This window comes from Schistosoma haematobium, chromosome ZW (genome assembly GCF_000699445.3).
Source record: "Schistosoma haematobium chromosome ZW, whole genome shotgun sequence".
Classification (NCBI taxonomy): Eukaryota; Metazoa; Platyhelminthes; class Trematoda; order Strigeidida; family Schistosomatidae; genus Schistosoma; species Schistosoma haematobium.
The window spans coordinates 8,632,715-8,655,601 of NC_067195.1; the positions used below are offsets into that span (position 1 = coordinate 8,632,715).

General features: G+C 37.6%; 1 protein-coding gene across 2 annotated transcripts; it reads left to right on the top strand.

Moving 5' to 3' along the window:
• Positions 1-14,300: 14,300 nt before the first annotated feature.
• Positions 14,301-21,532, top strand: MS3_00002705 (uncharacterized protein). Of its 2 annotated transcripts, XM_051210315.1 has the most exons (5): positions 14,301-15,310; positions 16,798-17,471; positions 18,546-18,699; positions 19,430-19,825; positions 21,080-21,532. In XM_051210315.1, the coding sequence occupies exons 2-5, from the start codon at positions 17,080-17,082 to the stop codon at positions 21,488-21,490; spliced, it is 1,353 nt and encodes a 450-aa protein (XP_051070303.1). In that variant the 5' UTR covers positions 14,301-15,310; positions 16,798-17,079; the 3' UTR covers positions 21,491-21,532. The 2 variants fall into 2 exon arrangements, with proteins under 2 accessions (XP_051070303.1, XP_051070304.1); XM_051210316.1 differs by having other exon boundaries at positions 15,239-15,310; positions 16,798-19,825.
• The last annotated feature ends 1,355 nt before the right edge of the window (positions 21,533-22,887 follow it).

Sequence of the window (22,887 nt, forward strand, 5' to 3'; positions counted from 1 at the left end):
GGAGACGCTCTTCATAAGGCTAGAATTTGAGTCCACGATCTGAATTCATGACGCCCTCGGATACGCTTCAGAGTGTCTCTGTCCTTTTGGAGTGAGGGAGGAAATACTATTTTTCCGTACTCTAGATGAAGACGAATAAAACTGTTAAAGATGATGTGGAAAGTTCCTCCGTCGAACTGGCCGAAAATGCGTTACCAGTCCAAGGTTTGCTCGAAAGGCGTTTTTGTCACAGTTAGCGTAAGACATCGAATTGTAGGTTACCAGCACTGTTAAATCCTTTTCAATTTGAGATACTTCTAGAGGGAAGTTTCCTCAGTTGTAAGTGTAGTCTTCAATATGTCTCAAATGCTCTACTTTACACTTTGAATTGTTAAAAGTAAGTTCGTTGTCATCTGTCCAACTTTGAAGTCGAGTCAGATCCTCCTGCAGTGCGGGCATATCACCTTGGTTGCGTATCTCTCTCCAAAGTTTCACACGATTTATTACATAAATAAATTACGGTACCTGTTGTGGAAGATCGTTTATATAAATAAAAAAAGAAGAGGTCCCATTACTGAGCCCTCGTAGATTCCACTAGGACATTCCATAGTCTGAGGGAAATCGAAGTTAACCCTGACCTTAAGATGTCGATTTCTTAGATATGGTGTAAGTCAACCACTTAGAAATGATATGATACCTAGTCGTCTGAGCTTATTGATAAAACATATGTGGTTGACTTTATCAAGAGTTTGTGAGAAGTCGAGGCGTATGGCGTCAACCTTCTCCTAGCGATCAAAAATGGCTGTCCATCTGTCCACCTCAGTCAGCAATTTGGCTATACAAGAATGACCCCTTCTGAAACCATGCCGTTGGAATGAAAAGAAGTTTAACAGTCGTGTATACCCTCGCGTATCAGTGGCCCCATAATTTTTGAAACTATAGAGAGGAGAGCCACCGGTCGGTAACTTGAAGGTTCGCTGAGTCGACCTCCTTTGAAAATTGGTGTGATGTGAGCCATGTTCCAAACCACCGGTAGTTTGCTTCGGCTTAGCGAGTGTGAGAACATCACGCTAAGCGATGTTGACAGAATTGAAGCTGCTTCCCTCAGTATAGCAGAATGAACCATATCCGGGTCAGAAGGAGTGTCTTTTCTTAGGTGCTGCAGTTTCCGGAACACCTACTCAGCGCTCAGGTCCACTTCGGAAAATCCTGTGCAGTTGCAGATGAGGCTTTCATCAATATAGTGTCAGTTGGATCACTTAAGGGCCGATAGTATACCAACCGAATCGCAACACCACGAGTCATCGTAGAATAAACAATTGCATGGAATTCATCATATTACACTCCGGCGTGCGTGATAACGAAGTCAATATCATATGGAATCCCCACAATGGATTAAACAGCAAAATCGTGCATGGAGGACAGTTGACAGACTCGTTCGAGATAAAGACCCTTGTCAGGCAAGGTTGCTTATTCACACCCTTTCTCCTGGTTATCGACTGGATCATGAAGACGTCAACATCTGGAGAGAAGCATGGGATACAGTGGACAACTAGGATACAGATGATCTGGCTCTTCTATCACACACGCAACAACAAATGCAGGAGAACACGACCAGTGTAGCAGCTGTATCAGCAGCAGTAGGTCTCAACATACACAAAGGGAAAAGCAAGATTCTCCGATACAACACTGCATGCACCAATCCAATCACAATTGACAGAGAAGCTTTGGAAGATGTAAAACCTTTACATATCTGGACAGCATCGTTGATGAACACGGTGGATCTCATGCAGATGTGAAGGCGCGGATCGGCAAAGCAAGAGCAGCACATCTACAACTGAAGAACATCTGGAACTCAAAACAACTGTCAAACAACATCAAAGTCAGACTTTTCAATACAAATATCAAGACAGTTCTACTGTATGAGGCGGAAACTTGCAGAACTGAGAAAGCCATCATCCAGAAGATACAAGTGTTTATTAACAGTTGTCTACACAAAATACTTCGGATTCGTTGGCCAGACACTGTCAGCAACAACCTACTGTGGGAGAGAACAGACCAGATCCCAGTGGAGGAAGAAGTCATGAAGAAGCGCTGCAAGTGGATAGGACACATGTTGGAGAAAGCACCCAACTGCGTCACAAGGCAAGCCCTCACTTGGAATCCTCAAAGCCAAAGGAGAAGAGGAAGACCAAACAACACATTACGGCGAGAAATCGAGACAGATATGAGAAGAATCAACAACAACTGGATAGAACTGAAAAGGAATGCCCAAAACGCTACGGATTTGACGTTACTTTCAGGCCGAAGCCTTCAGTTTTCTTGTTCTAGGATTCTCACAGAGCTGGATGGATTATTTTTTATTGGAATTATGGAAGATAACTCAATTCTGAACTACTAATATATAAACGGTAAATTTCACGCTTTATGATAAGATCTGAGTTAAATTTATTCATGGTATTTATGATAATATTCCTACAATCATATAATTACATATATTCATTTTGGCTGCATGATCAAACCATGCATTGTCATTTTTAAAACCATATATAATCATATTCGACGAAGGATTGAGTTTCATATCTGTATTCTATTCCTTAAGGAGTATTATTATATCGTGTTTGGATGCTATAACCCACGTACTTTATGTATTTACAGGATCTATTCAGACCTCTACCTATTACCAAGAAGTATATGTAATCGCGTTTGATAAAACACTGTACTCACTATTTTATGTACTATCTTTTAAATCGTATTTGGATGCTTAAACTCAGTTAATTCAAGAAATTACCTGTCCTATACAGTGGGTCTGTCAAAGTTTTTTGACAGTACTTTTATTCAAAAGGCTGTTTCATGTATTTGTTCATAAAGCAACAAAATAATCTTAGACGGTAATAATTTTTTGAACTACTTATCTCTGCAGCTTCCAATTTTTACTAATGTGGACTTTCAGTTTATATATGTACCATATACCGTACTCACTTTGATTGTTTGATACTAATTATCGACATTTCTAAATAACTTTATTATATAAGGCTATCTTTCAGTGTAATATATATGTTAAAATTTACACGACTTGCTCTTTTATGTTCTATTTTCCCTCCACACAGGTACTGACATACAGACTACATCTCCACTACAATCTTCCTGCCATTCTCATCTCCTGTTTTTGACACCTTCACTATTTCTCACGATACATTCACTCTTGGTCAGAACATAGGTTTTGATTTCTAAACTGACTTGAGCCCTCGGCATTGATTTTTTCACCCATTTCTATTTCCAACATTTTGTTCAATCCATCTGCTATACGTCACTTTCTTATCATGTCACAAAAGAAAATGAAGACCCCTACTTTTAGGCTTCCAGACAAACGTAGGTAAACGATACAATCTAACACTATAGCTGACACGATTTCCGACAATTTCAGCGAGACGAGCTACTCCGTTCGTTCGGAAGCGGACAAGCTTTTACCAGTTGTCTCCATGCCATACATGTTGAAGACTCTGTTGGTAAACAGTGACGGTAATCACAGTTTTAACGATGTGGATGATATAAAAAGTTGCAAGCTGACATGAATATTTTCAATCCGCTTTATTATCTCATCAACCTCAACCTCACAGAGATTCCAGATCAAGTGAATGACATAAATAATCTCCTAGATCGCGTTGCATCAGAGGTATTTGGAAGAATAAGACGATCTAGCAATGCAATTGTGTTCAATATACCGGACACATATGCCCTTAAGAATATCAAGTTTAGTCTGCTTAGAGCCAGTAATATGACACACGTACCATGTGTATGCACAAGAATAAAAAGAAGTCACCCTGGTATCCACTCACCGATCTTCTTCAAATTCAACTCACCTGCAGAAGCCAGTGAGTTTCTAACTTTCCCCAATTCATTGAAACAGAAACAGATTTTCAAGGATATTTAGATTCTTCCAGATAGAACACCATGCCAGCAAAAAGCAGAACGAGATAACTACAGACCACCAGCGTCAAACTCCCAAACGCATCATAATCCAAACGGTTGTAAAATTAAGTCCGATTTTAAGAGGACGTCTAGCTTTGCAAGTATGACACCACAGAGAAACTCTCCTGAAGCTCCTAAAGTTCAAAACCCAGAAAAAAGTAATCCCGATGTAGGTGATGTCCATTGTCTTAGGACTGTTGACTTAGATTCAACCCGAAGTAGTTGTTCTGATGACGAATGGGACAACACAGTCCAAATCCCTGTTAGTGCAACACCCAGTTACAGGATAACAGGAAAACTAATCATAACATTTATATAACTGATCACATACTTAATGTCGATACATTCGAATCTTGCAAACCATCGCAAGTATGTTCAACAGCACAAAAGTCCCCCAAATTACGAAGGAGACAAAATTAAACACAAACCTTGGAAATAAACGTCTGAAACATGTTACCCATACGCCAGGTATAAATAGTAATCTGAATTGTAAATGGCGATTGGTCGCACACATAGACCTGATAGCTTTATTGGTCCGGCTCCCAATATGTACACTATGCTTTTATCAGATGTTATATCTAATAGCAATGATAAGACTTTTTTGTAATTCCGCCGGCGTTCCTGTCGGCAACGGTAAACATATTTCACATGTTGACAAAGTGGTTGAATCTATTTCCCCTCGCAACAAAACTCTTACCTTAGCCAATCCTACGAGTATTCATGGAACTACCAATTGCGATTTATACTCTAACCTGCTTCACCATGATAACTCCGAGTTTCTTATACTTTCTTTCAATACCCACTCTCTGTCCAATAAAATTACTCATCTTAAAACCCTTTTATTCCTTGTAAATCCAACCATTGTACTTATTATGGAAACGTGGCGCAATTCATCTATATCTGATCACTCCTTTGATGTAGATAACTACGTTTTCTTTAGAACCGATAGATGTTGTGGATTAGGAGGCGATACAATTGTCTATGTCCGTTCAGACATTCAGGGGTGCAAATTTGAGGATAAATCTCTTGATGCTACAGACGACTCCACTTGGTTTAATGTAAACTGTGGATCTCAATATTATCTACTGTTGGAATGCATGCACAGACCACCTCATGCGGATACTAAGTTTGACAGATTACGAACAAACATCTTTTCCATTGCTTCGCACCAACCGCATACTTTTAAAATCATCGAAGGTTATTTTAATCTGCCGAAAATTACATGTGGTTCGACTCCGGTATCAGGTAGATATAACAAGCCAGTTGAAACACTAGAAATTTGTGGATGGGTTCAACAGGTCTGAAAACCGATTAGGAGGAATAATATACTTGATTTACTGTTTACAATCAACACAGACTCTATCTCAGTGCATACCAGTCATGAGTTTTTTATGAGTGACCATAGAGTTGTATTGAGTATTATTCACTCTATAAACGCCATACAATTGAACTGTAAAGCTTCATTGATGTACCAAAGCAGACATTTTGATCAACAAACATGGAAACGAACTGGAACTCTCATTCAATGTTTACCATGGGAAACTCATTTTACCACAAATAATGTTGACATTGCGCTTTCCAATCTACACCACAACCTGATATATTGTCTTGACTACACTGCTCCAGTTATTAGCCGTGTGGTTTATAATGCTAATAAAGACCAGAATACTTTTAAACCTTTCAAAAGAAAGCTGGGAAAATTAAAACGCCGCTACTACGAGCACAATGACGTGTATGCACTTCAGAGTATACTTAACTTCATCGACAGAAATGCTTCATCTAAACGCAAGTATTTTATGAACATAGAAAATAAAGCTTTAGGTAGTAAAAGTCCAGAATTATCAATACTTCGCATTTTTAAATCCAGCGTGAAGTCAAATTCTCTTGGCGCGACTAAATTCTTCATAGTCAACGGAAGCATTGTTGACGACCCTGATATTATTTGCGAAGAATTCAGCAAGCACTTCTCGCAATGCTACAAAACTGGAACTGAAAGCTCTATCATTACATTTCCAATGCTGACATCCAGACACCTATCGAGAATCGATTTTATACCCTCCAAAATCAAGCAGGCCATAGCTGCCCTGAAAAAGTCTTATGATGGTGGATCTGACGGGATACCTTCATCATTTGTGAAATATGGTAGTAGAGAATTTCCACCATTTTGTTTAAAACTTTTCAATCTATCTATGGAATATGGGGCCTATCCATCTGTATGGAAAACATCTCTTATCACCCCTAGATTCAAAACAGGACCACGTAGTGATATTATTAACTATAGGCCAATTAATTTGACATCCGTGTTCTCAAGAACCATGGAAAAAATCATCCACAAACAGCTATTATCCTTTTTACTTTCGGCTAGCCTGATTAGCCCATCCCAACACGGGTTTATGACTAAACGCTCATGCTTCACATCACACTTAGAATTTTTTGATCGAACTACCCATAGAAAAGATGTTGGTTAGTGAGTGATAATTCTTTACTTCGATTTTAGCAAGGCTTTCGACAGTGTATCACACAAACTTCTCCTAAAACTCTTTTCATTTGGCATACAGAGTCCTCTTCTATATCGGCTCAAATCTTTTTTAGGAGAACGTAGCCAAATCGTTCGCTTTGGATCTTGGTACTCTAAACCTATGAATGTAACAAGTGGGGTTATACAAGGAAGTGTGATTGGTCCATTGCTTTTTCTCCTTCTTATCAAGGACATGTGTTTCCTCTTTCAGTATGGTAAGCCTTTCCTTTTCGCCGATGACCTGAAAGTAGTTTACTCATTCTCTTTTCCCACGAAAGAAAGCTATATTTCAGAGGTAATCCAAAAGGAAATAAACAAGTTATACGAATGGACTGTCTCGTGGAATTTGCCACTTAATGTTGGCAAAAGTGGATTTATTTACATTGGTCGCTGTCTTAACTTAAATCTGAGTATTCACAAACATACACTGAAACCCCTCAACACTGTCCGTGACTTGGGTTTAAAATATAGTAACAGTCCGAACTTTTCTGAACACATTGCATCGGAAGTATCCAAAGCTAGAAAGCTCATCGGATTGATAATGATAAACTTCAATAATATCGAATCAAGATTGTTATTATACGGAAAATGTATCTTACCCATTCCTGAATATGGTATTTTAGTTTACAGTAATTGCAGACATAATGACTTGATTAAAATTGAAGGTGTTCAAAGAAAGTTCACCAAAGCTGTTATGGGGTATTCTGATAGCAAAGACTATCACCAAAGATGTCAACAACTCAACTTAGAACCTCTTTGGATCAGACGTATCAAATTAAATCTTGTCTTTATCTACCGGCTTATTAACGGTATTTCCTACTCTTCGGTACCCACCCCTTCAGACTCTATGATATCATCCCACAGTCTACGCAATAAGGAAAATGTCCTAGTGATTCCAAGAAAACACACAAACTTATGCCAGAATTTTTTCGTTATTCGCTAGTCAACCATGTGGAACAGACTGCCAATGAGCCTCCGTTTCAATGAAACTATAACTCGGTTCAGAAGTCTCCTTGATGATTTTTTTCCGAAAGTGGATTGTGTCACCTAATGAATATCAATGTGTTTAATGATGATTTACGCAAACAAAGTCCGTCATCCATCTAATTGACTGAAAAAAATGTAACCTTTGAAACTTTTCACGTTTATTTTATTTTTTTCCTATTCATTTTAATATATGAGGTCTGCTTATGTTCGTATTTAAAATTATTGCTGTTATTAGTAACATTATTGGTCTCCCAACACATTATATATTCTTTTCATCTCATCTTATCCTTCTAAACATATATTATTCCTAAACATCTAACGTCTATAACTAAAAACAAAAAAATTATCCAATGCTACACTTACACAAATTAACTTCTCAAACTTATAGATATATATATGACACAGAAATTTCTATTTGATTATCCTTTTCAGTTAATTGTGACTTTCATATAACCATTCTTAATTATTATTGCGCAAATGTTTATATTAATATCCGGTTTCACTCTGTATTCTATTACAATAATCTACATGTATTTATCCGAACACAGTGAATAATTGTTTATCTTATTTTATTATATTTTTAAATTGTTAGTTTACTTAAGAGGTCGATATTCATCATACAATTATTATTATCATGGTTGAACCCTTTCAGTAGGTGTTCATTTCTTTTCTCCTTTCCTTCCAAATAAGTATTACTCTGAAGTTGACGAAGTTTTTTGTCAAGAAAATAACTTGTGTTACATTTAAATTTACTTCTCAGACTCGCTTTATCTTCACTATGCATATATGACTCATACATATTTATATCTTATTATCCCTTTCACTTAATTGAAACTTTCATAGCATCGCTCCAAGCTATGACTGCACAAACATTTATTCCAACGTCATATCTTACCGCAATAACAAGTTATTTTTTCTTGATTATTTCCTATTTTATTTTTTTACTGATTTGACGATACATATATAGTCGTTTATTCTTGTTCTGTGTTCACAAACACGCCTACTAAACTATTTGTGTATTTCATGTCTCCTTTATTTCTATTCCCTTATCTTCTTCCTTTCCTTCTTTAAACTCAATTCAATATTCTTCTCAATTACACAGAACCTGATATATTATTATTCTATTATTACTATTATTCTCTTTTTCAAATATGGCAAATACGATGCCAACATTATTGAAACTTGTGTATTATTGCACTTTTGAAGAAACCCGAGATGGTTTATTCACAACACTTATGTACCCATAAGACGTTTGTGAATAATAATAATAATAATAATAATGGTCGGCGCCCTATGCTCCACTAGGAGTAACAGGCGTAAGTAATTAAAGGTAAGGACCGGTCCAAATGTGAACTCCCTATTCCACTTACTACAGATTGTTTCGTAAAGCTGACACATCCGGCCGTTTGAACTTCCAGTACCTGTTGTTGGTGAGATTTCTTTGCTCAGATTTGATGATAAAAAGGGCTGTGACGGCAAGATTACTCTTACTTAAGCAAGCCAGAATTGAGAGGTTCTCAATAAGAATTTTTCGTTTGTAAGTATCCAGTTTAAGCGCGACTGCATCTGACTGTTTCTTCAACGAGTTGCCGACTTCACACTTTCGAATAATCCCAGATCCTCAATGAGACTGAAGAATCTAACTTCAGTAAAGTTTTCACCTAAAATATACGTATGTTCCGCGAGACTGACTTTAGCAATATTGAAGTCCCCTAGGATCAGGACTTGAGTGAATCCGAGACGATTAGAGTGGTCTAATCCCTCCAGCATACGATTTTTGTACTCGATCTCGGCAGTGTGCTTCCTGTAGATGACTCCAACCAGACACCTCGAGGTGGTAGACACTCTTACTGAGCACCATACAGATTTACAAAGATTGATAAACTCTTGGTTGTGCACTTCAGTTTCAGTTTGGAAAGGACAAGAGGCTTGATGGCCTTTGTTAGTCCTGGCAATGGTGGTCCCTAAGTTGATCCAACTTTTTTTTGAAAGAGTCGACGGATGGAGCCTTAACCACGTGCTGAGGTAATGAATTCCACTCGTTGATGATTCTATGGGAAAGTCAGCTGACAAGTAATTTGTTCTGGGCTTGTGAACTTTTTTGTAGTGTCCTCGTAAATTCTCTGTTTTGGAAGACAAGAAAAATGAGGGCATATCAGGTGCGAATTCATCACTAAGCAATTTGAAAACTGTAAACAAGTCGCCTCTAGTTCTACGATACGACAACGGGAAAAGGTTTAGCTTGGCCAGTCGAGCTTCATACGGAAGCTTCGCTATTTCGGGGATCATCTTAGTTTCTGTTATCTGAACCTTTTCCAGAAGCTCACTGTCTTTTTAAGCAGGGGCTAGCCGCTTGTATGCAGTACTCAAGTTTAGGACGTACGAATACTGTATACAAAGTAAAAAACACTTTAGCGTCGATATGACTAAAATCCCTACGTATTGACCATAAGGTTCTACAACCTTTGACGGCTATTGCACGGCAGTGCGCAGTAGTTTTTAAGTCTTGTCTAACGATAACTCCTAAGTCACTATATGTCTGGACGACAGGTAGCTCAGTGTTATTCATCGTGTATGTATATGTGCCTTGATGACCGATTTGCATCACAACGCACTTGGAAGTATTTATCGCCAACTGCCAGATTTGAAACCATTCAGATAATTTCTTCGGGTCATTTTGGAGCTCTAAGCTATCATCCTTACACCGTGTCGTTCTCCATATCTTGACATCGTCAGCATATAGCAAGACCGATGATGATAGGAGACGAGGAAGGTCATTTACATACAAGAGGAATAGCACTGGCCCAAAAACTGTACCCTGAAGCACTCCAGTAAGCACAGTTTCCTAGCTAGACAACTTTAAGTTCACCAATACTCTTTGCTGACGCCCAACTAGGAAGTCTTTTATCCACATCAGTAGATTGCCTTCAACTCCAACATTTTCTAGCTTATATAACAACCGGTTGTGCGGAACTTTGTCAAAAGCTTTGCTGAAATCAATGTAGGCTACCTTAACAGGTAACTTCTGGTCCTTAAGAGCGCACCAGCTTTCACGAGCCACTAATAAGTTAGTAAGACAAGAGTAACCTATTCCGAAACCGTGCTGCTTCTCCGAAAGGATCCGTTTTTCATCGAGGTACTTAAACAGCTCTCTCTGGATAATCTTTTCTAAGATTTTAACAACCACACTAGTCGGGCTAACTGGTAGGTTATCCTCAGGTTTATGTTTCGTACCTGTTTTGAAGGCAGGTCTTACTATGGCGTTCTTCCAATCTGTTGGTAGACGACCTTGCGTTACGGATGGATTTACCTATGTCAACCTTATTTAGCAGACCAAAGACATCAAGTTCGATAATGGTCACGCTATCCAGTGTATATGCTAAAGTAGTTTGAGAACACTTGAGCCTTACCAAAGTCGTTCTCCACTAATGGTGAGGCAGTACTACCTCCCTATAGTCAGGAATATTTCCTCTTCTTTTGCGCGTGCTCGTGATTGACAGTCATATGGATGTCAAAAGTTAAAATTGCGTAATCACCTTTGCCTAGGTGTGGCATGTAATGGAGGTCCTCACCGTCATCCCCATAGTGAGTCAATATAAGATCGAGTAAAGATGATCCGGTGTCCGGGTCGTCCCTATTCGCTTCTTTCACATGTTGCACCAGGGCACATTTGATAACCGCATCAACTAGTTCCTGCTGAATGGAATTTTCTGAGGATTCAGTTAGCAGATTTTTTCCGTCTATCATAGGTGCATTAAAGTCCCCTAGGACTAGACATCGACCACTTTGTGACCAAGTATTGAGACTGCTTAGCAGCACCTGATTTACCTCACAGCTTGGATTGTGATAGACCAAGCCAATCAGCAGCTCTTGTCCCTTGCATTTCAAGCGGCAAATAACTAATTCACACGTCCCACTCTCATGGGATACACCGTCGATAATAGCAAATGAGAAAGCATTTCTAATGAACAGAGCTACTCTCCCTCCTTTATGCTTTTGTTTTCTATCAATTCTTACTAACGTAAAACACTCGAAATGAAGTTCCATACTATCTAGAGACTGTGTCAGCCAGGTTTCAGTGACTGCGATTATGTCTGGCTTTGTAGAGTCAATCCGTACACCTAGTTCCGATCGATCATTGAGCAAGTTTCGGGCATTAGTGTAATAGATCCGAAGCCTATTTAAGTGGCTTCGTGCTTCACTCAGAGTGGCTTCGGCATCATTCTCTGTCGAAGCCTTACAACCCGAAAATTTACTATTTTTATGTCCTTTTCGCCAGCGTCTAACCTAAGTTGTAGTTCTTTTTCGTCTTCCCGTCTTTTAACACGGTCTGCCAACGGTAAGTCCTTTCGGATGAAGACCCCCGAATCCTTTAATTTATGTCCATTCTGTAAAATTAAGTCGCGTTCATTCGAAGATTTGAATACTACTTTAAGTAGTCGTGGTTGATTAGGCTTCACGTTCGCTAGACTACCTAGTCTATACACCTTTAGCAAGATGGTTCCGGGGATATTTTGGGGCATGAGTTGAATAAGTAGCTGTTTTATTAGCACAATGTCATGCTCAAAACGAGTTTTTGGTTCAGAGCTTTCACTCTCCTCGATTCTATGAAAAATAACTGATCTGTCACTGTGATCACTCTTCGATTTCTCGACTACTTTTACGGGGGTATGATTCCCTTTTATATCGTTATGTTGTTTCTTCCTTACGACCTGTACCCATTCGTCCACGTTGCTATGAGAGGCAATCACAGTTACGTCAAACATACTGTGGGATTCCAGAGGGTTGTCGACGATTTGGAAGGTCAGATTATGTTTCTCGCTGGAAACCGATCGAGCCTTGGGATTGCTGCCTCTAGGCGTTTCCTGCTGGATACCATTTAGAAGACGAAGGACAAAAGAAACTTCTTTTCTTGAGTTTTTAGTTAAAACAGACCTCTTTGTAGACTGTTTTTCCTCCTTTGGTCGGGGGGAGTCACCCGTTTTCAAACTCACCTGAGTTTGCTTCACCCCAATTTGCGTGTCGACAGAGCGAGCGCTGTTCGATGTGTTCCGACCACGCTTGCCAAAACACTTTTTTGCAGCACTTACCAATGAGATGGCCTCGGTTGGCAAGCTGTTCGCATCCGAACAGCACTGTTGACGAAGCCATACGCAACCGTTCTTACTGAACCATTTGAAAGCCGCAGGCGTTAAATTCATGCAAACTTTGTGGTACCAGCCTTTGCACTCATCTCACTGCATGACGCTTTCAGCGGGATAACGACAGTCCAGACGTTGGCAATTGCTTTTTTTGCACTGTCCAGTCATCAGACAGGTCATTTAAAAAAAAACTAGATGCAATAATACTCAGAAACAATAATGATCTATGACCGAAAAGGTGAAAAACTGTAGATTTTTAGGACCAACAGTACTAACAAATAGAACAGAAAACAAAGTACTGAAAAGTACCGACGAAAAACTAATTTAGAAACAGTAACGATACTCTAGTCTAATACTTTAACTGAAATAAATTCAATTAAAATGAGAACAGTAGTCTTGATACGTAATAAACGAGCAAAACAATAGGATTTACTCAGCGAGGAAAAATACCGCTGTCCTTTTAATTAGCGCGCGTGATGATTCACCAGGCAAGATCGTAAGTATAAGGCTACTCCACCCCTAATCCCTGTTTTTCTGTTATTACGAAGCAAAGACGTTCCAGGTATTGCTAGCTCCCGGTCCGTAAGCAGAGAAGATATCCAATTGGCAGATACTCCTATCAGATGAGCATCATAAGCATTATTGAGTTCACGCAGTTCAACCATTTTATTCAGTAAAATCGCGGCTTTCATATGCAAGCAGCTTATGCTTTCATTTTGAAACGCGTGAGCTTCCTCGTTCTGTCTATCTGCATGAGCTTAATGTGAATGAACAGATAGCCTACCTATGCAATGTTTTTCGAGTTTATAGTCCCTGTCATTCACCCTTTTTTCATGATCTAGACAGTCCACAAGTGGGATGGTCAGCCTCAACTTGTTTTTGTGCTTGATTCTGGCGTCATGTGGCCTATACGGATGCGTATGTTTTTCAATTGACAACCGGCGTCTGTAAGCACAAAATGCCTCCAGAATTGCAGCCGCCATTTGGGAGGATAGGAAAGTTACCTTTATCAGTCGAGGTGTAGAATCACCGTCCTTCTTGGCGAGTCTCACAACTTGCTGAGCTTCAAGGACTGCTTGATGAATTTCCATTCAGGAATGTCAGATTTAGTGTGGTCAGGGTATGTGTTTTCTGGTACACCTTGCACAATGAAATTTCTTCCGCGAGATTCTTTAGGGATGTCCCGGATGAGAATGCGCTCGGAATACGGCATACCAGGCGGTATTATTACGTTCCCAACAGATTTCAGTAGGTAACCAATGATAGTAATTTATTCTCAAATAACATTCTTTTACTTGAGGCACACCAGTTTACAAGCAAGATCAATATGTTACAGAAGATACAGTTTTAACTATGGTGGCTTACTCGATTACTTTAATATTTTGTAAGGTGCAATGGTCATAAATTATGAAGAGTAATACTTCTCACATGTGAATGCGAATAATATCAGTCAGTAGGATGTTCTCTGCGACCGTAGCATTTATAAGTGTTACATGAAGTGGTCTCGGGTTTCATTGATGCTTAGAGTCCTTTCCTCGAGTGAGCCATGTAACCATCAAAGGCTCCATTTTGGAAAGTTCAAGCATTTGTTTAACTCTTCCCAGAGCATCCTATCATTTTTGTCCTACAAAATGACGGGAAGATCAGACCTGTCTTCAAGGTCCATGAATATGAGAGAATCATTACGAACCGTTGTTGTTTTCCCAGGTTTTCAGGTAAGTTGGGGCTGAGGATCTTGTTGTTTGGACGTCGGAGCGCGTTCCCGATTCTTATGCTCTTTGCTGACCGGTTGGACATCCAAGGAGGGAGACTGAGCGGCCAAATCACCAATTGATTTCCCCACAATACTTAGGATGTTCAACTTTCTAGACGGTGAAGCCTGGTTCTTCTTAACTTTGTTAACGATTTAGAACTGCCTTTTTTTCAGGTTCGCTGACAACTTATTCTGCAGACCTATCAAGAGAATGATAATGTTGCTCAGCAAAACCTCAGCATTCGTGTTGCACATGACATATACCAACCCACGATCCAACATACTGAGTCTGTTGTAAGCAGTCACTGTATGGCCTATGCACGCTTCGCGGAACCAGCCTTTGCAATGGTCACACTACATGCCAGATGTAACAGTAAAACGGCAACCGGGTCGATTGCATCAATTCTTCATAAATATGGTGACGTGCATTGTAATATTGATACCAGGAAAAGTTTGTGACCGTGAAACAAAAAAGACGGTACACTAAAAACTGATACAATGGATGAATACGGGTGGTACAGAAGGTTAGATAAACTGAAACTAAACTGACGTGAAAAATTGAAAAACCGGATAGTAAGCTGAGGCGAAACCACAGTTAATTATTAAGTTGGGTAGAACTCAAGAATTAAAGTAATCTGTCGAACGTCAACATCAGTACAGGTTCTTTAGATCAGAAGTGGTACTTTTGTTGCGCAAGAACAAAGTAAAATTTCGAGAAATGCAAATCGCTTTACAACTAAACTTCCCGTTCGCAAAATGCGTGCTTGTTAAATATGCACAGGTTCTTACCTGGAGGCATCAGTGATCAACCGCTACTATATATAGAAGACTTTTGACTAAAATCTTTTTTTCTGTCCACAATTATTTGTCCCATTTAATTGTCTAATCACATATGAGAAATAGCGCAACATCTGAATCCGAAGGTCATATGCGTCTGTTCTGTAGCTCTTTTGCACATTGGTACGATAAGAGTTTCCATTCCATAACACACTTAAACTCTACTGTTTTAACAACTTCGAGCATTGTAAACTGACCTCTCGAAATTTCATCTAGTTATCAGCTAATCGGAAGACAAATGATGTAGATGAATTAATTATAATTATAATTAATGGTCGGTAATAGCATAGATTAGGGAAGAGCTTCAAACAATCTCGATGAGTTCTAAACCAGTTTTTAGCCAGCCGAAGAGTGGCTTTTGCAAAAAGGTGATTTTCAAAAAGGAACACGACAATAATGTCGTATTCTTATGATAATTATCATAAAATTACAAACCAATTTCACGTGGCTAAAAATCGGTTTTTAAGGCGACTCTGCCTGTAAGTCGATAAAAATAGCATTTAAATTAAATCACAACAAAGAACTGAGTATTTTTTTCGAACCATTATAAGAACCTAGGTAGGTTATTAAGTCTACATTGATATTGTTTAGGGTTGAGCCCTTATGGTAGACGCAGACTACTCGGTTGGGGTCCGCGTGACTATCGTAACAAATGGTTGGAGACTCTGGGTGACATGGCTCAGAATCGATCACAATGGCTTAGGTTTATACACTCTCTATCTTCCTTTAAACTATGAGACTTAAATAGCTTCATATCGTTCTTTCTACGAACTAATTATTTCTCTCTGTACTATATCCTTGCATAAAATCTTTTCTTTATGTGTTACACTATTGAGTTAACTGCATCTATGATTCCGGTGTTCGTCTTGTTGTGTTAATGAGGTATAGCAACTTAGGCCGATACATATTTGCGCCTGGTCTTACGTTGTAACTGACTGACTAACTTATGGTAATGATTAGGGGTACAGGGTTAGCGTTTCTTACCATAGATTTGGATCACCCATAATACGAAATTAGTTTCTAAACATGAATAAGTCCCGTGAAATTTCGCAAAACCTAAGGGATGTTATCTGGTTTGTCTGTCCAGTTGGTCAAGGTTTATCTGGAGATTATTTATCTGGGGTAACATTCTGGGGATAGTGTTCGTTTGCCTGTCATGTACAATATACAGAAAAAAAATGAGGACCTAATATCTTTCACTTTTATCCCATAGCGGCAAAAATGACTTTTCGTTATCATTTAAGACATTCTGAGTACTATACAAAAATGTTTTTACTATTGGTTATACCTGATGTTTCAGTTTTAGTCAGGATCCTAAAAGTCACGTTCTTAATATCGAATTATTCATCTCTGTATTATTCTTTTGCCGAATGATATTTTTCGGAGAACGAAACTGAATGTGTATAATTTTCGTGCAGCAGCTATATTGTTCTGACGAACGTACCCTATTCAAGATTACGGCTCATAGGTAATGAAGTAAATTCACTCAAAGCAATTTCGCTGCTCATACTATCAAATTACACTTCAATTTATTAATTCCTTTGTTTCGTGTACTATGTGGTTGTAATCTCTATAACTAAAACTATGTTCTTGTGTCTAATTTACTTTAGATGTCTGATGGTGAATACCTTCCTGATGGTTCTTTAATTGACTTGGCTGGAGTAGACTGGAGAGACGATATATTACCCTTTGAACTCATTTTGGTCAAACCTAACTCACTTCCCGATCCAGAACCCCAACCTCTTGGTACTCAGCGGTGTTCTGAAATTCCGAATTCAGATATTTTCGATAACATTCGTTGGAATGAGCTTGATCTAGATAGCTTGCTTTCCCACCTTAATCTTCCTCCATCTGTGTAATCATTGTGTTTACCGGCTGTTAATTTCGCTAATATGACAACAACGTGGTCAAAATTAATTTCCCGGGCTGAAAAGTTAATTGGAGGTCCCTCACCATATATTAATTTAGGGAATATATTATCTTCTGAAGCTGGTTCTTTAGCATCGCGAGCTCGACGACTGGCAGGAAATGTTAACCATCCATTTTTCTCAACCGTGCGCTCATGTCTTCGAGGCAGATATGTTAACAACTTATTTTCTATTTCCTCTGCTATATCAGATCGTTTTTCAAAATCTGTAACATCTGAACGTCCCTCTGGTGGGCTGATTATACTTCTGGTTGGCCAGTCGTATGCTAGTCCCACAAACTCAACAAAATTGTGTGGTCAACATCGTAGTATCTCGGAAATATTCGAGACTGTTCATACTGCAGTAGCTATTCATAAGTAAGTAGATTTTCATACATTATAAAGTTCATGTCAACAAAAAACGTAATAGAAGTGAGTATTATAAGGTTGATTTCCCATGCAATTATAACTATATAACTGCTTAAACTATTAATCACTCGGTTCATAAAATAATATTTCATGTAAAAAGTGTTCAAAGGCTATGACTACAAGTTTTACTCAGCGTAACGCATCGACTTCACAAGCAACCGTTGCGTTTAGAATTCAAATCAACACGCAAAGTTAGGCAACTCCATCTCTCCATATTCCAGTTAAGATCATTAGAGATTAATCATGTGATAAATGCGAATCATGGTCATTAGGCATTTTAATGTGTTTATATACAAAAGAATAAAGTGCTTTTTAGTAAACTAATGGTCATTGTGTGGTAGGGTTATATTAACGTAACTGCTCTTCTTATTCTTTATATAAAGTTCAACCCAATACCAAAGTCTATGTCCATTTGCTCAGCTTTGTTGTATTCTAGTTCTTAAAATTAATGTTACAAAGCTATAGATTAGTGACCATAAAATTCAGTGGTCACAGGTTTCAATTTCGCTTTACTTAATTTAGACAGTTGGATAGTATCACTCACTAGTCTATGAAGTCATTGACAATTGAGCCGAGTCATGTTAACTGGTGTAGACTGCCTGGTTGAAGTCTGCGTGTTCATCATAACCAGTGGTTAGGGACTTTGAATGATATAGTTTAGAATGATGTAGGTGCACCTATTCTTTGTCTTTCCCTAAATTCTGAGTTTCTCATAACTTTTATTGTTTTTATCTTACTGATTTATATTTCCTTGAATAATATATTCGGTGCCTGATCTTTTCTGTTAACTCTGATATTGTTACTGCCTCTACTATTCTGGTGTTCGGTCTGACAATCTAATCTCTCTGTGCTAATGGGGTATGACACTTTGAACCGATGTTCCCACGTAACAGGTTCTACGTTGCAGTTGACTAACTTTTTGCTACTAATAACCAACTGACAAGCAAAATTAATTGTTTTCAAGTATTACTACATGATCCTCGCATTTTCTACATATTAATTTTCTCTTTGTTTGTTCTGTAGAAGTTTAGTCAATTTAAATGATTTGAATCAAAACACCGATGATAATGAAACATGGTTGAAAAATATGGAAATCTGCAATAAATTGGCAACCTTATCTGGAGATGTTCTACTTGCATCTGTCTCTACCAGCTTGGCTGGATTGCATCACGCTAATGTACGGCGATTTGAATAAATTATTATACATATATCATAGTAATAAGAAAGATATATAAGAAAAAGTTTGTTTAATTGGTTTCAACTGTGTTTCCTAGTATAATCATAAAGACTTTCGACTACTGACTCCCAGATTCGAACTCCGCCTCTCCTACTACGGTTTCGACAACCAGAGTAGTACGATTAGCCGTCAAAATTAGTGTGTGGCTCGTACCCAAGCACATAATGAATGACTTTATTCATTTTATGATTATTCATTATAAAGAAGTAAACATAAGAACATGGCTTTCAGTGTTCATTAAATCTCAGTTCATTAGTTACCCCGTCACAGTATGCATTTACTACTTGGGAATTTTAATAATATTCAAAAACCGGCTCATGAAGAAATATTTGTAAATAATAGCAAATATAGTGATGCATTTTGTATATGCCAACAGTGAATTCCCATAACAAAATCTTAATCTTAGGTAACTAGTGTCTGATATCTATCCGGACAATCTTGCAATTTATAAATGTAAGTTTAAAGCCTAATATCTAATCAAAATGTGAACAGTCAATAAAAGATAACATTAATGCAAGATTATTGCAGGTTAGATAACTACAGCGGGAGCTGATACATGTCATACTTCAAACAATGTGCGATCAATTAGTGGTATTGCATATATATATGACCGTCATCCGGATAGTTTTTTTGAAGTACTTCGTTCTGTTTTGAAAATAACTAATACTAGGTTGTCGGTGTCGTGTCCGAAGCAATTGGAAATATGATGGAGGCTGAATTTCACGAGTTAGCTACCAATTTAAATGTATCAAATACCAATAATTACAATCATCATGTTGAAAGTAGTATTGATGTCAATTCAACTGTAACGTCTAATGAAATATATGACCTATCGAAAGAAAAATGGCTTTCTTTTGTACAATTATCACGTGGTGCTCTTTTGGGAAGTTGTTGCGAAGCTGCTTTAATTCTTACCGAAAACCATATATCTAATCTGTCTATTACACCAACAAATAAAATATATCCAGATTGGGATAATTTTTTCTCCATTGCAAATCATTTTGGATCAACATGGGCTTGTTTAATACGGTTGACTGAAGAGAGGGAACATATTCAGCGTACTTGGGTAAGGATTTATTATTTTGTAATCAAATTTTAGGAAAACGTTTGCCTAGTATTCAATACCTCTTTTAATTTGTGTATACATTTACGCTGAATGATTTCATTGTTAAGCTGTACAATCGTAGTGTACGAACTTGTAAATACTTATTTCTTGAGGACATATGAACAATTAATAAACAGAATGATGCAATAGAAAGGTTATAATACTAGATTACATAGTGTACACAATAACAATAAAATATTGTGTGTAGGTAAAAATCCTTGTGAGATTAATACGTTAACAACGGATTATGATGTGAACGATGTAAGATAATTAAAAAGGTTCGTATACCGTAACCGGAGTTTGCTTTCAAATTGGTTACGAGAACGTGTTCCAGTGTGGTTTCACAAAAATGAGAGAAAAGCAGTTGGTAGTTCTATTGCTGAACATTCAATCAATTCTAGTCACTCCACTGATTCAGTGAATTATTTTAAGATCACGTACAGAATTCGCTCAAATCTACCAAGTTTTCTTCATATTCAACTCTTTAAAACAGCCGAATCTCTTGTCATCCACGAGATGAAGCTAGAACTATGAGTACAAATGAAGTACGTCCTATCTTTATGATGATCATGAACTTTTACCACTGTTATCATTATATTTCGTATTTGGAAATATTCCCCTCTTTAATTATTTCCCATGATTTTATTTGTAATTGTTTCTGATATCACTTCATTTTATTCAGCCTATCTATTACCTTTAATTATTGTGACAAGAACATTTTAATCACCTTACTCCATTCACATTAGAATCCATTGTTAACGTATTAATTTTATAAGGACTTTTACCTGCACATGCACGTAATATTTTATTGTTATTATGTACACTACGTAATTTAGTATTATAGCCTTCGTATTACATCATCATGTTTATTCAATGTCGATACGTCCTCATGGAATTATATATATATATATATATATATATATATATATATATATATATATGTATATATATAGTAGTAATATTAACTAGCCCATCTAAACTGAGAAATATGGAACATGATTCAAATATGCGATTGGTTGGTTTAACTCTGTATACTTTAATAGGTGGCTGCTAATCATATTTTATTAACAAACGTCTGCATCATATGTGTGTATGGTTTACGACTAAAACTCTGCTAACACCATAATTAATAAGATGTCGTTATCCATATCTTTTTCATTAAAATGAATTTTCGTAATTATGCTTTGTTACTATTATTTGTTTTTCTACTTTAAGTCTACCAATCAAACCACTGATGCATATTGGTCTATAAAAAAGGAAATGCAATATATGAAAAACAATATGTATGGGTATCAATCAGTTATTCCATCTTATTCAGAATATGGTTTGAATGAACCAACATTTGCAGATGCTCTGCTACTCTCTTTACCTTCATCAAAAACGGATTATAAACTCATCGATATTCTTGATGAAGTCCTGTCAGAATATAATAGAATCGGACGTGAATTAGCTCAGAAATTACGTGAATACTTTAATCAGATTGTTTTCAATGCAGAACAGTTCAATATTATTAGTGATAACATTAATTCTATTCATATAAAAGACACTAGTAATTGTTCACCTGGTATACAGTTGTTAGGTGAAATGGTAGACAAACTTATCAGTGATTGTAATTGTTCTCCATGAAAAGTTGAGTAGAAAAACTGTAATATAAACAAACAATCATAATTCTACTAGTTCTCCTCTGCAGTTTCCGTTCGGTATATATATATATATATATATATATATATATATATATATATATATATATATATATATAAGTACTTGGTTGAAAGGCAAATATAACTTATGATGGTATATCTTTACCATTTTCATGACTGACAGAACTTAGATTCCTAACATACCGCGTATTACATGAGCGACTAGAACCCACCAAGTCACAAATGTGGAAAGAGAAGACAGGTGAAAGGAATGCTATTCCAAACAGTGTCAATTATAGTTCAAAACTGTCAGGTATGTAGCGGTAAATAAATCCCCAAAATAAATAGCTCTGTAAGTTTTCGACATTGGATACTGATCACATGTTTTAATGGACTCACCTAGCTGAAGGTGCTCGGTCATGCATCAGCACCAGATCACATGTGGGTACGCCGTGCTCAACATCTACTGCAACCGCTAGCCAGATTAGGTCAGACGATTCTCGATATATTGATATCACATCAAATATATCTTCCGATCTCCTCGATTCTGTCTTTTGATTTCTCTTGGTGTGTGCGCTTCATATTAGGTGTTACTGGTTAAAGCGTTGTCAAACACTGGATACCTGTGCCATCTTCAGGTATTTATAGTCTAGTAAAAACGAAATCATCATTATGGTCCTTCAATTCGCATACAGGGGACTATTAGCATTTGTCCAACAGGGAAACTACACGTAAGTATTCTGAAATATTCCTCCAAAAGACGATTGGGTGGAATGTCTTCAGCTTTTTTTGAGCTTTCTCGAGTTGACTAATGGGCCTTCCTCACAATATACCCTTGAGAATGTCATTTGGTAAAAAACGAACACAGTATCTCACACACCAATGTGAGGGTAAAGAATGGGATGTTTTTCAGGAGTTCTGCGTTTTTGAAATCGTCAAAAGTCTTTCCAAACGACTAAATAGTTGAAACGGGGATTGTCATGGTTTACGAAGACATGACCTAATAAACTAAGCGAGTTTTCTTACATTCTGTCGACTTGTCAACAACCTATACGGCATTTTCACGATGGTAGTAGATGTAAGATAGCAAATCAGGGCTAAAGATATAAAACCAGCCAGTTAAGGCAATGTGCAAGAATTGATACACGTTCCAAGCTCACCATATGTGCGAGAAATGATGGATTTCATCTCGTCTACTTTTCTGATGGATTTAAGTTTATGCAGTTGCTCAAACCAGTGTCTATCTGGATTCAGTAGCTAGGTGGACAATGTGATAACATTTGAAGCATATAGTACTAGACTCTAGTCGCAGACAGAACATCAACTTTCGAAAACAGTCACATCCAGCTGATTAATCCCATAGGACGGAAAGCGTGTTATGGA

Coding starts and splice junctions, on each gene's coding strand:
- MS3_00002705 (XM_051210315.1), top strand. CDS start 17,080: ATGACAACAACGTGGTCAAAATTAATTTCCCGGGCTGAAAAGTTAATT. Junction 17,472..18,545: donor ACTGCAGTAGCTATTCATAA/GTAAGTAGATTT, acceptor TTTGTTCTGTAG/AAGTTTAGTCAATTTAAATG. Junction 19,826..21,079: donor AACATATTCAGCGTACTTGG/GTAAGGATTTAT, acceptor TTCTACTTTAAG/TCTACCAATCAAACCACTGA.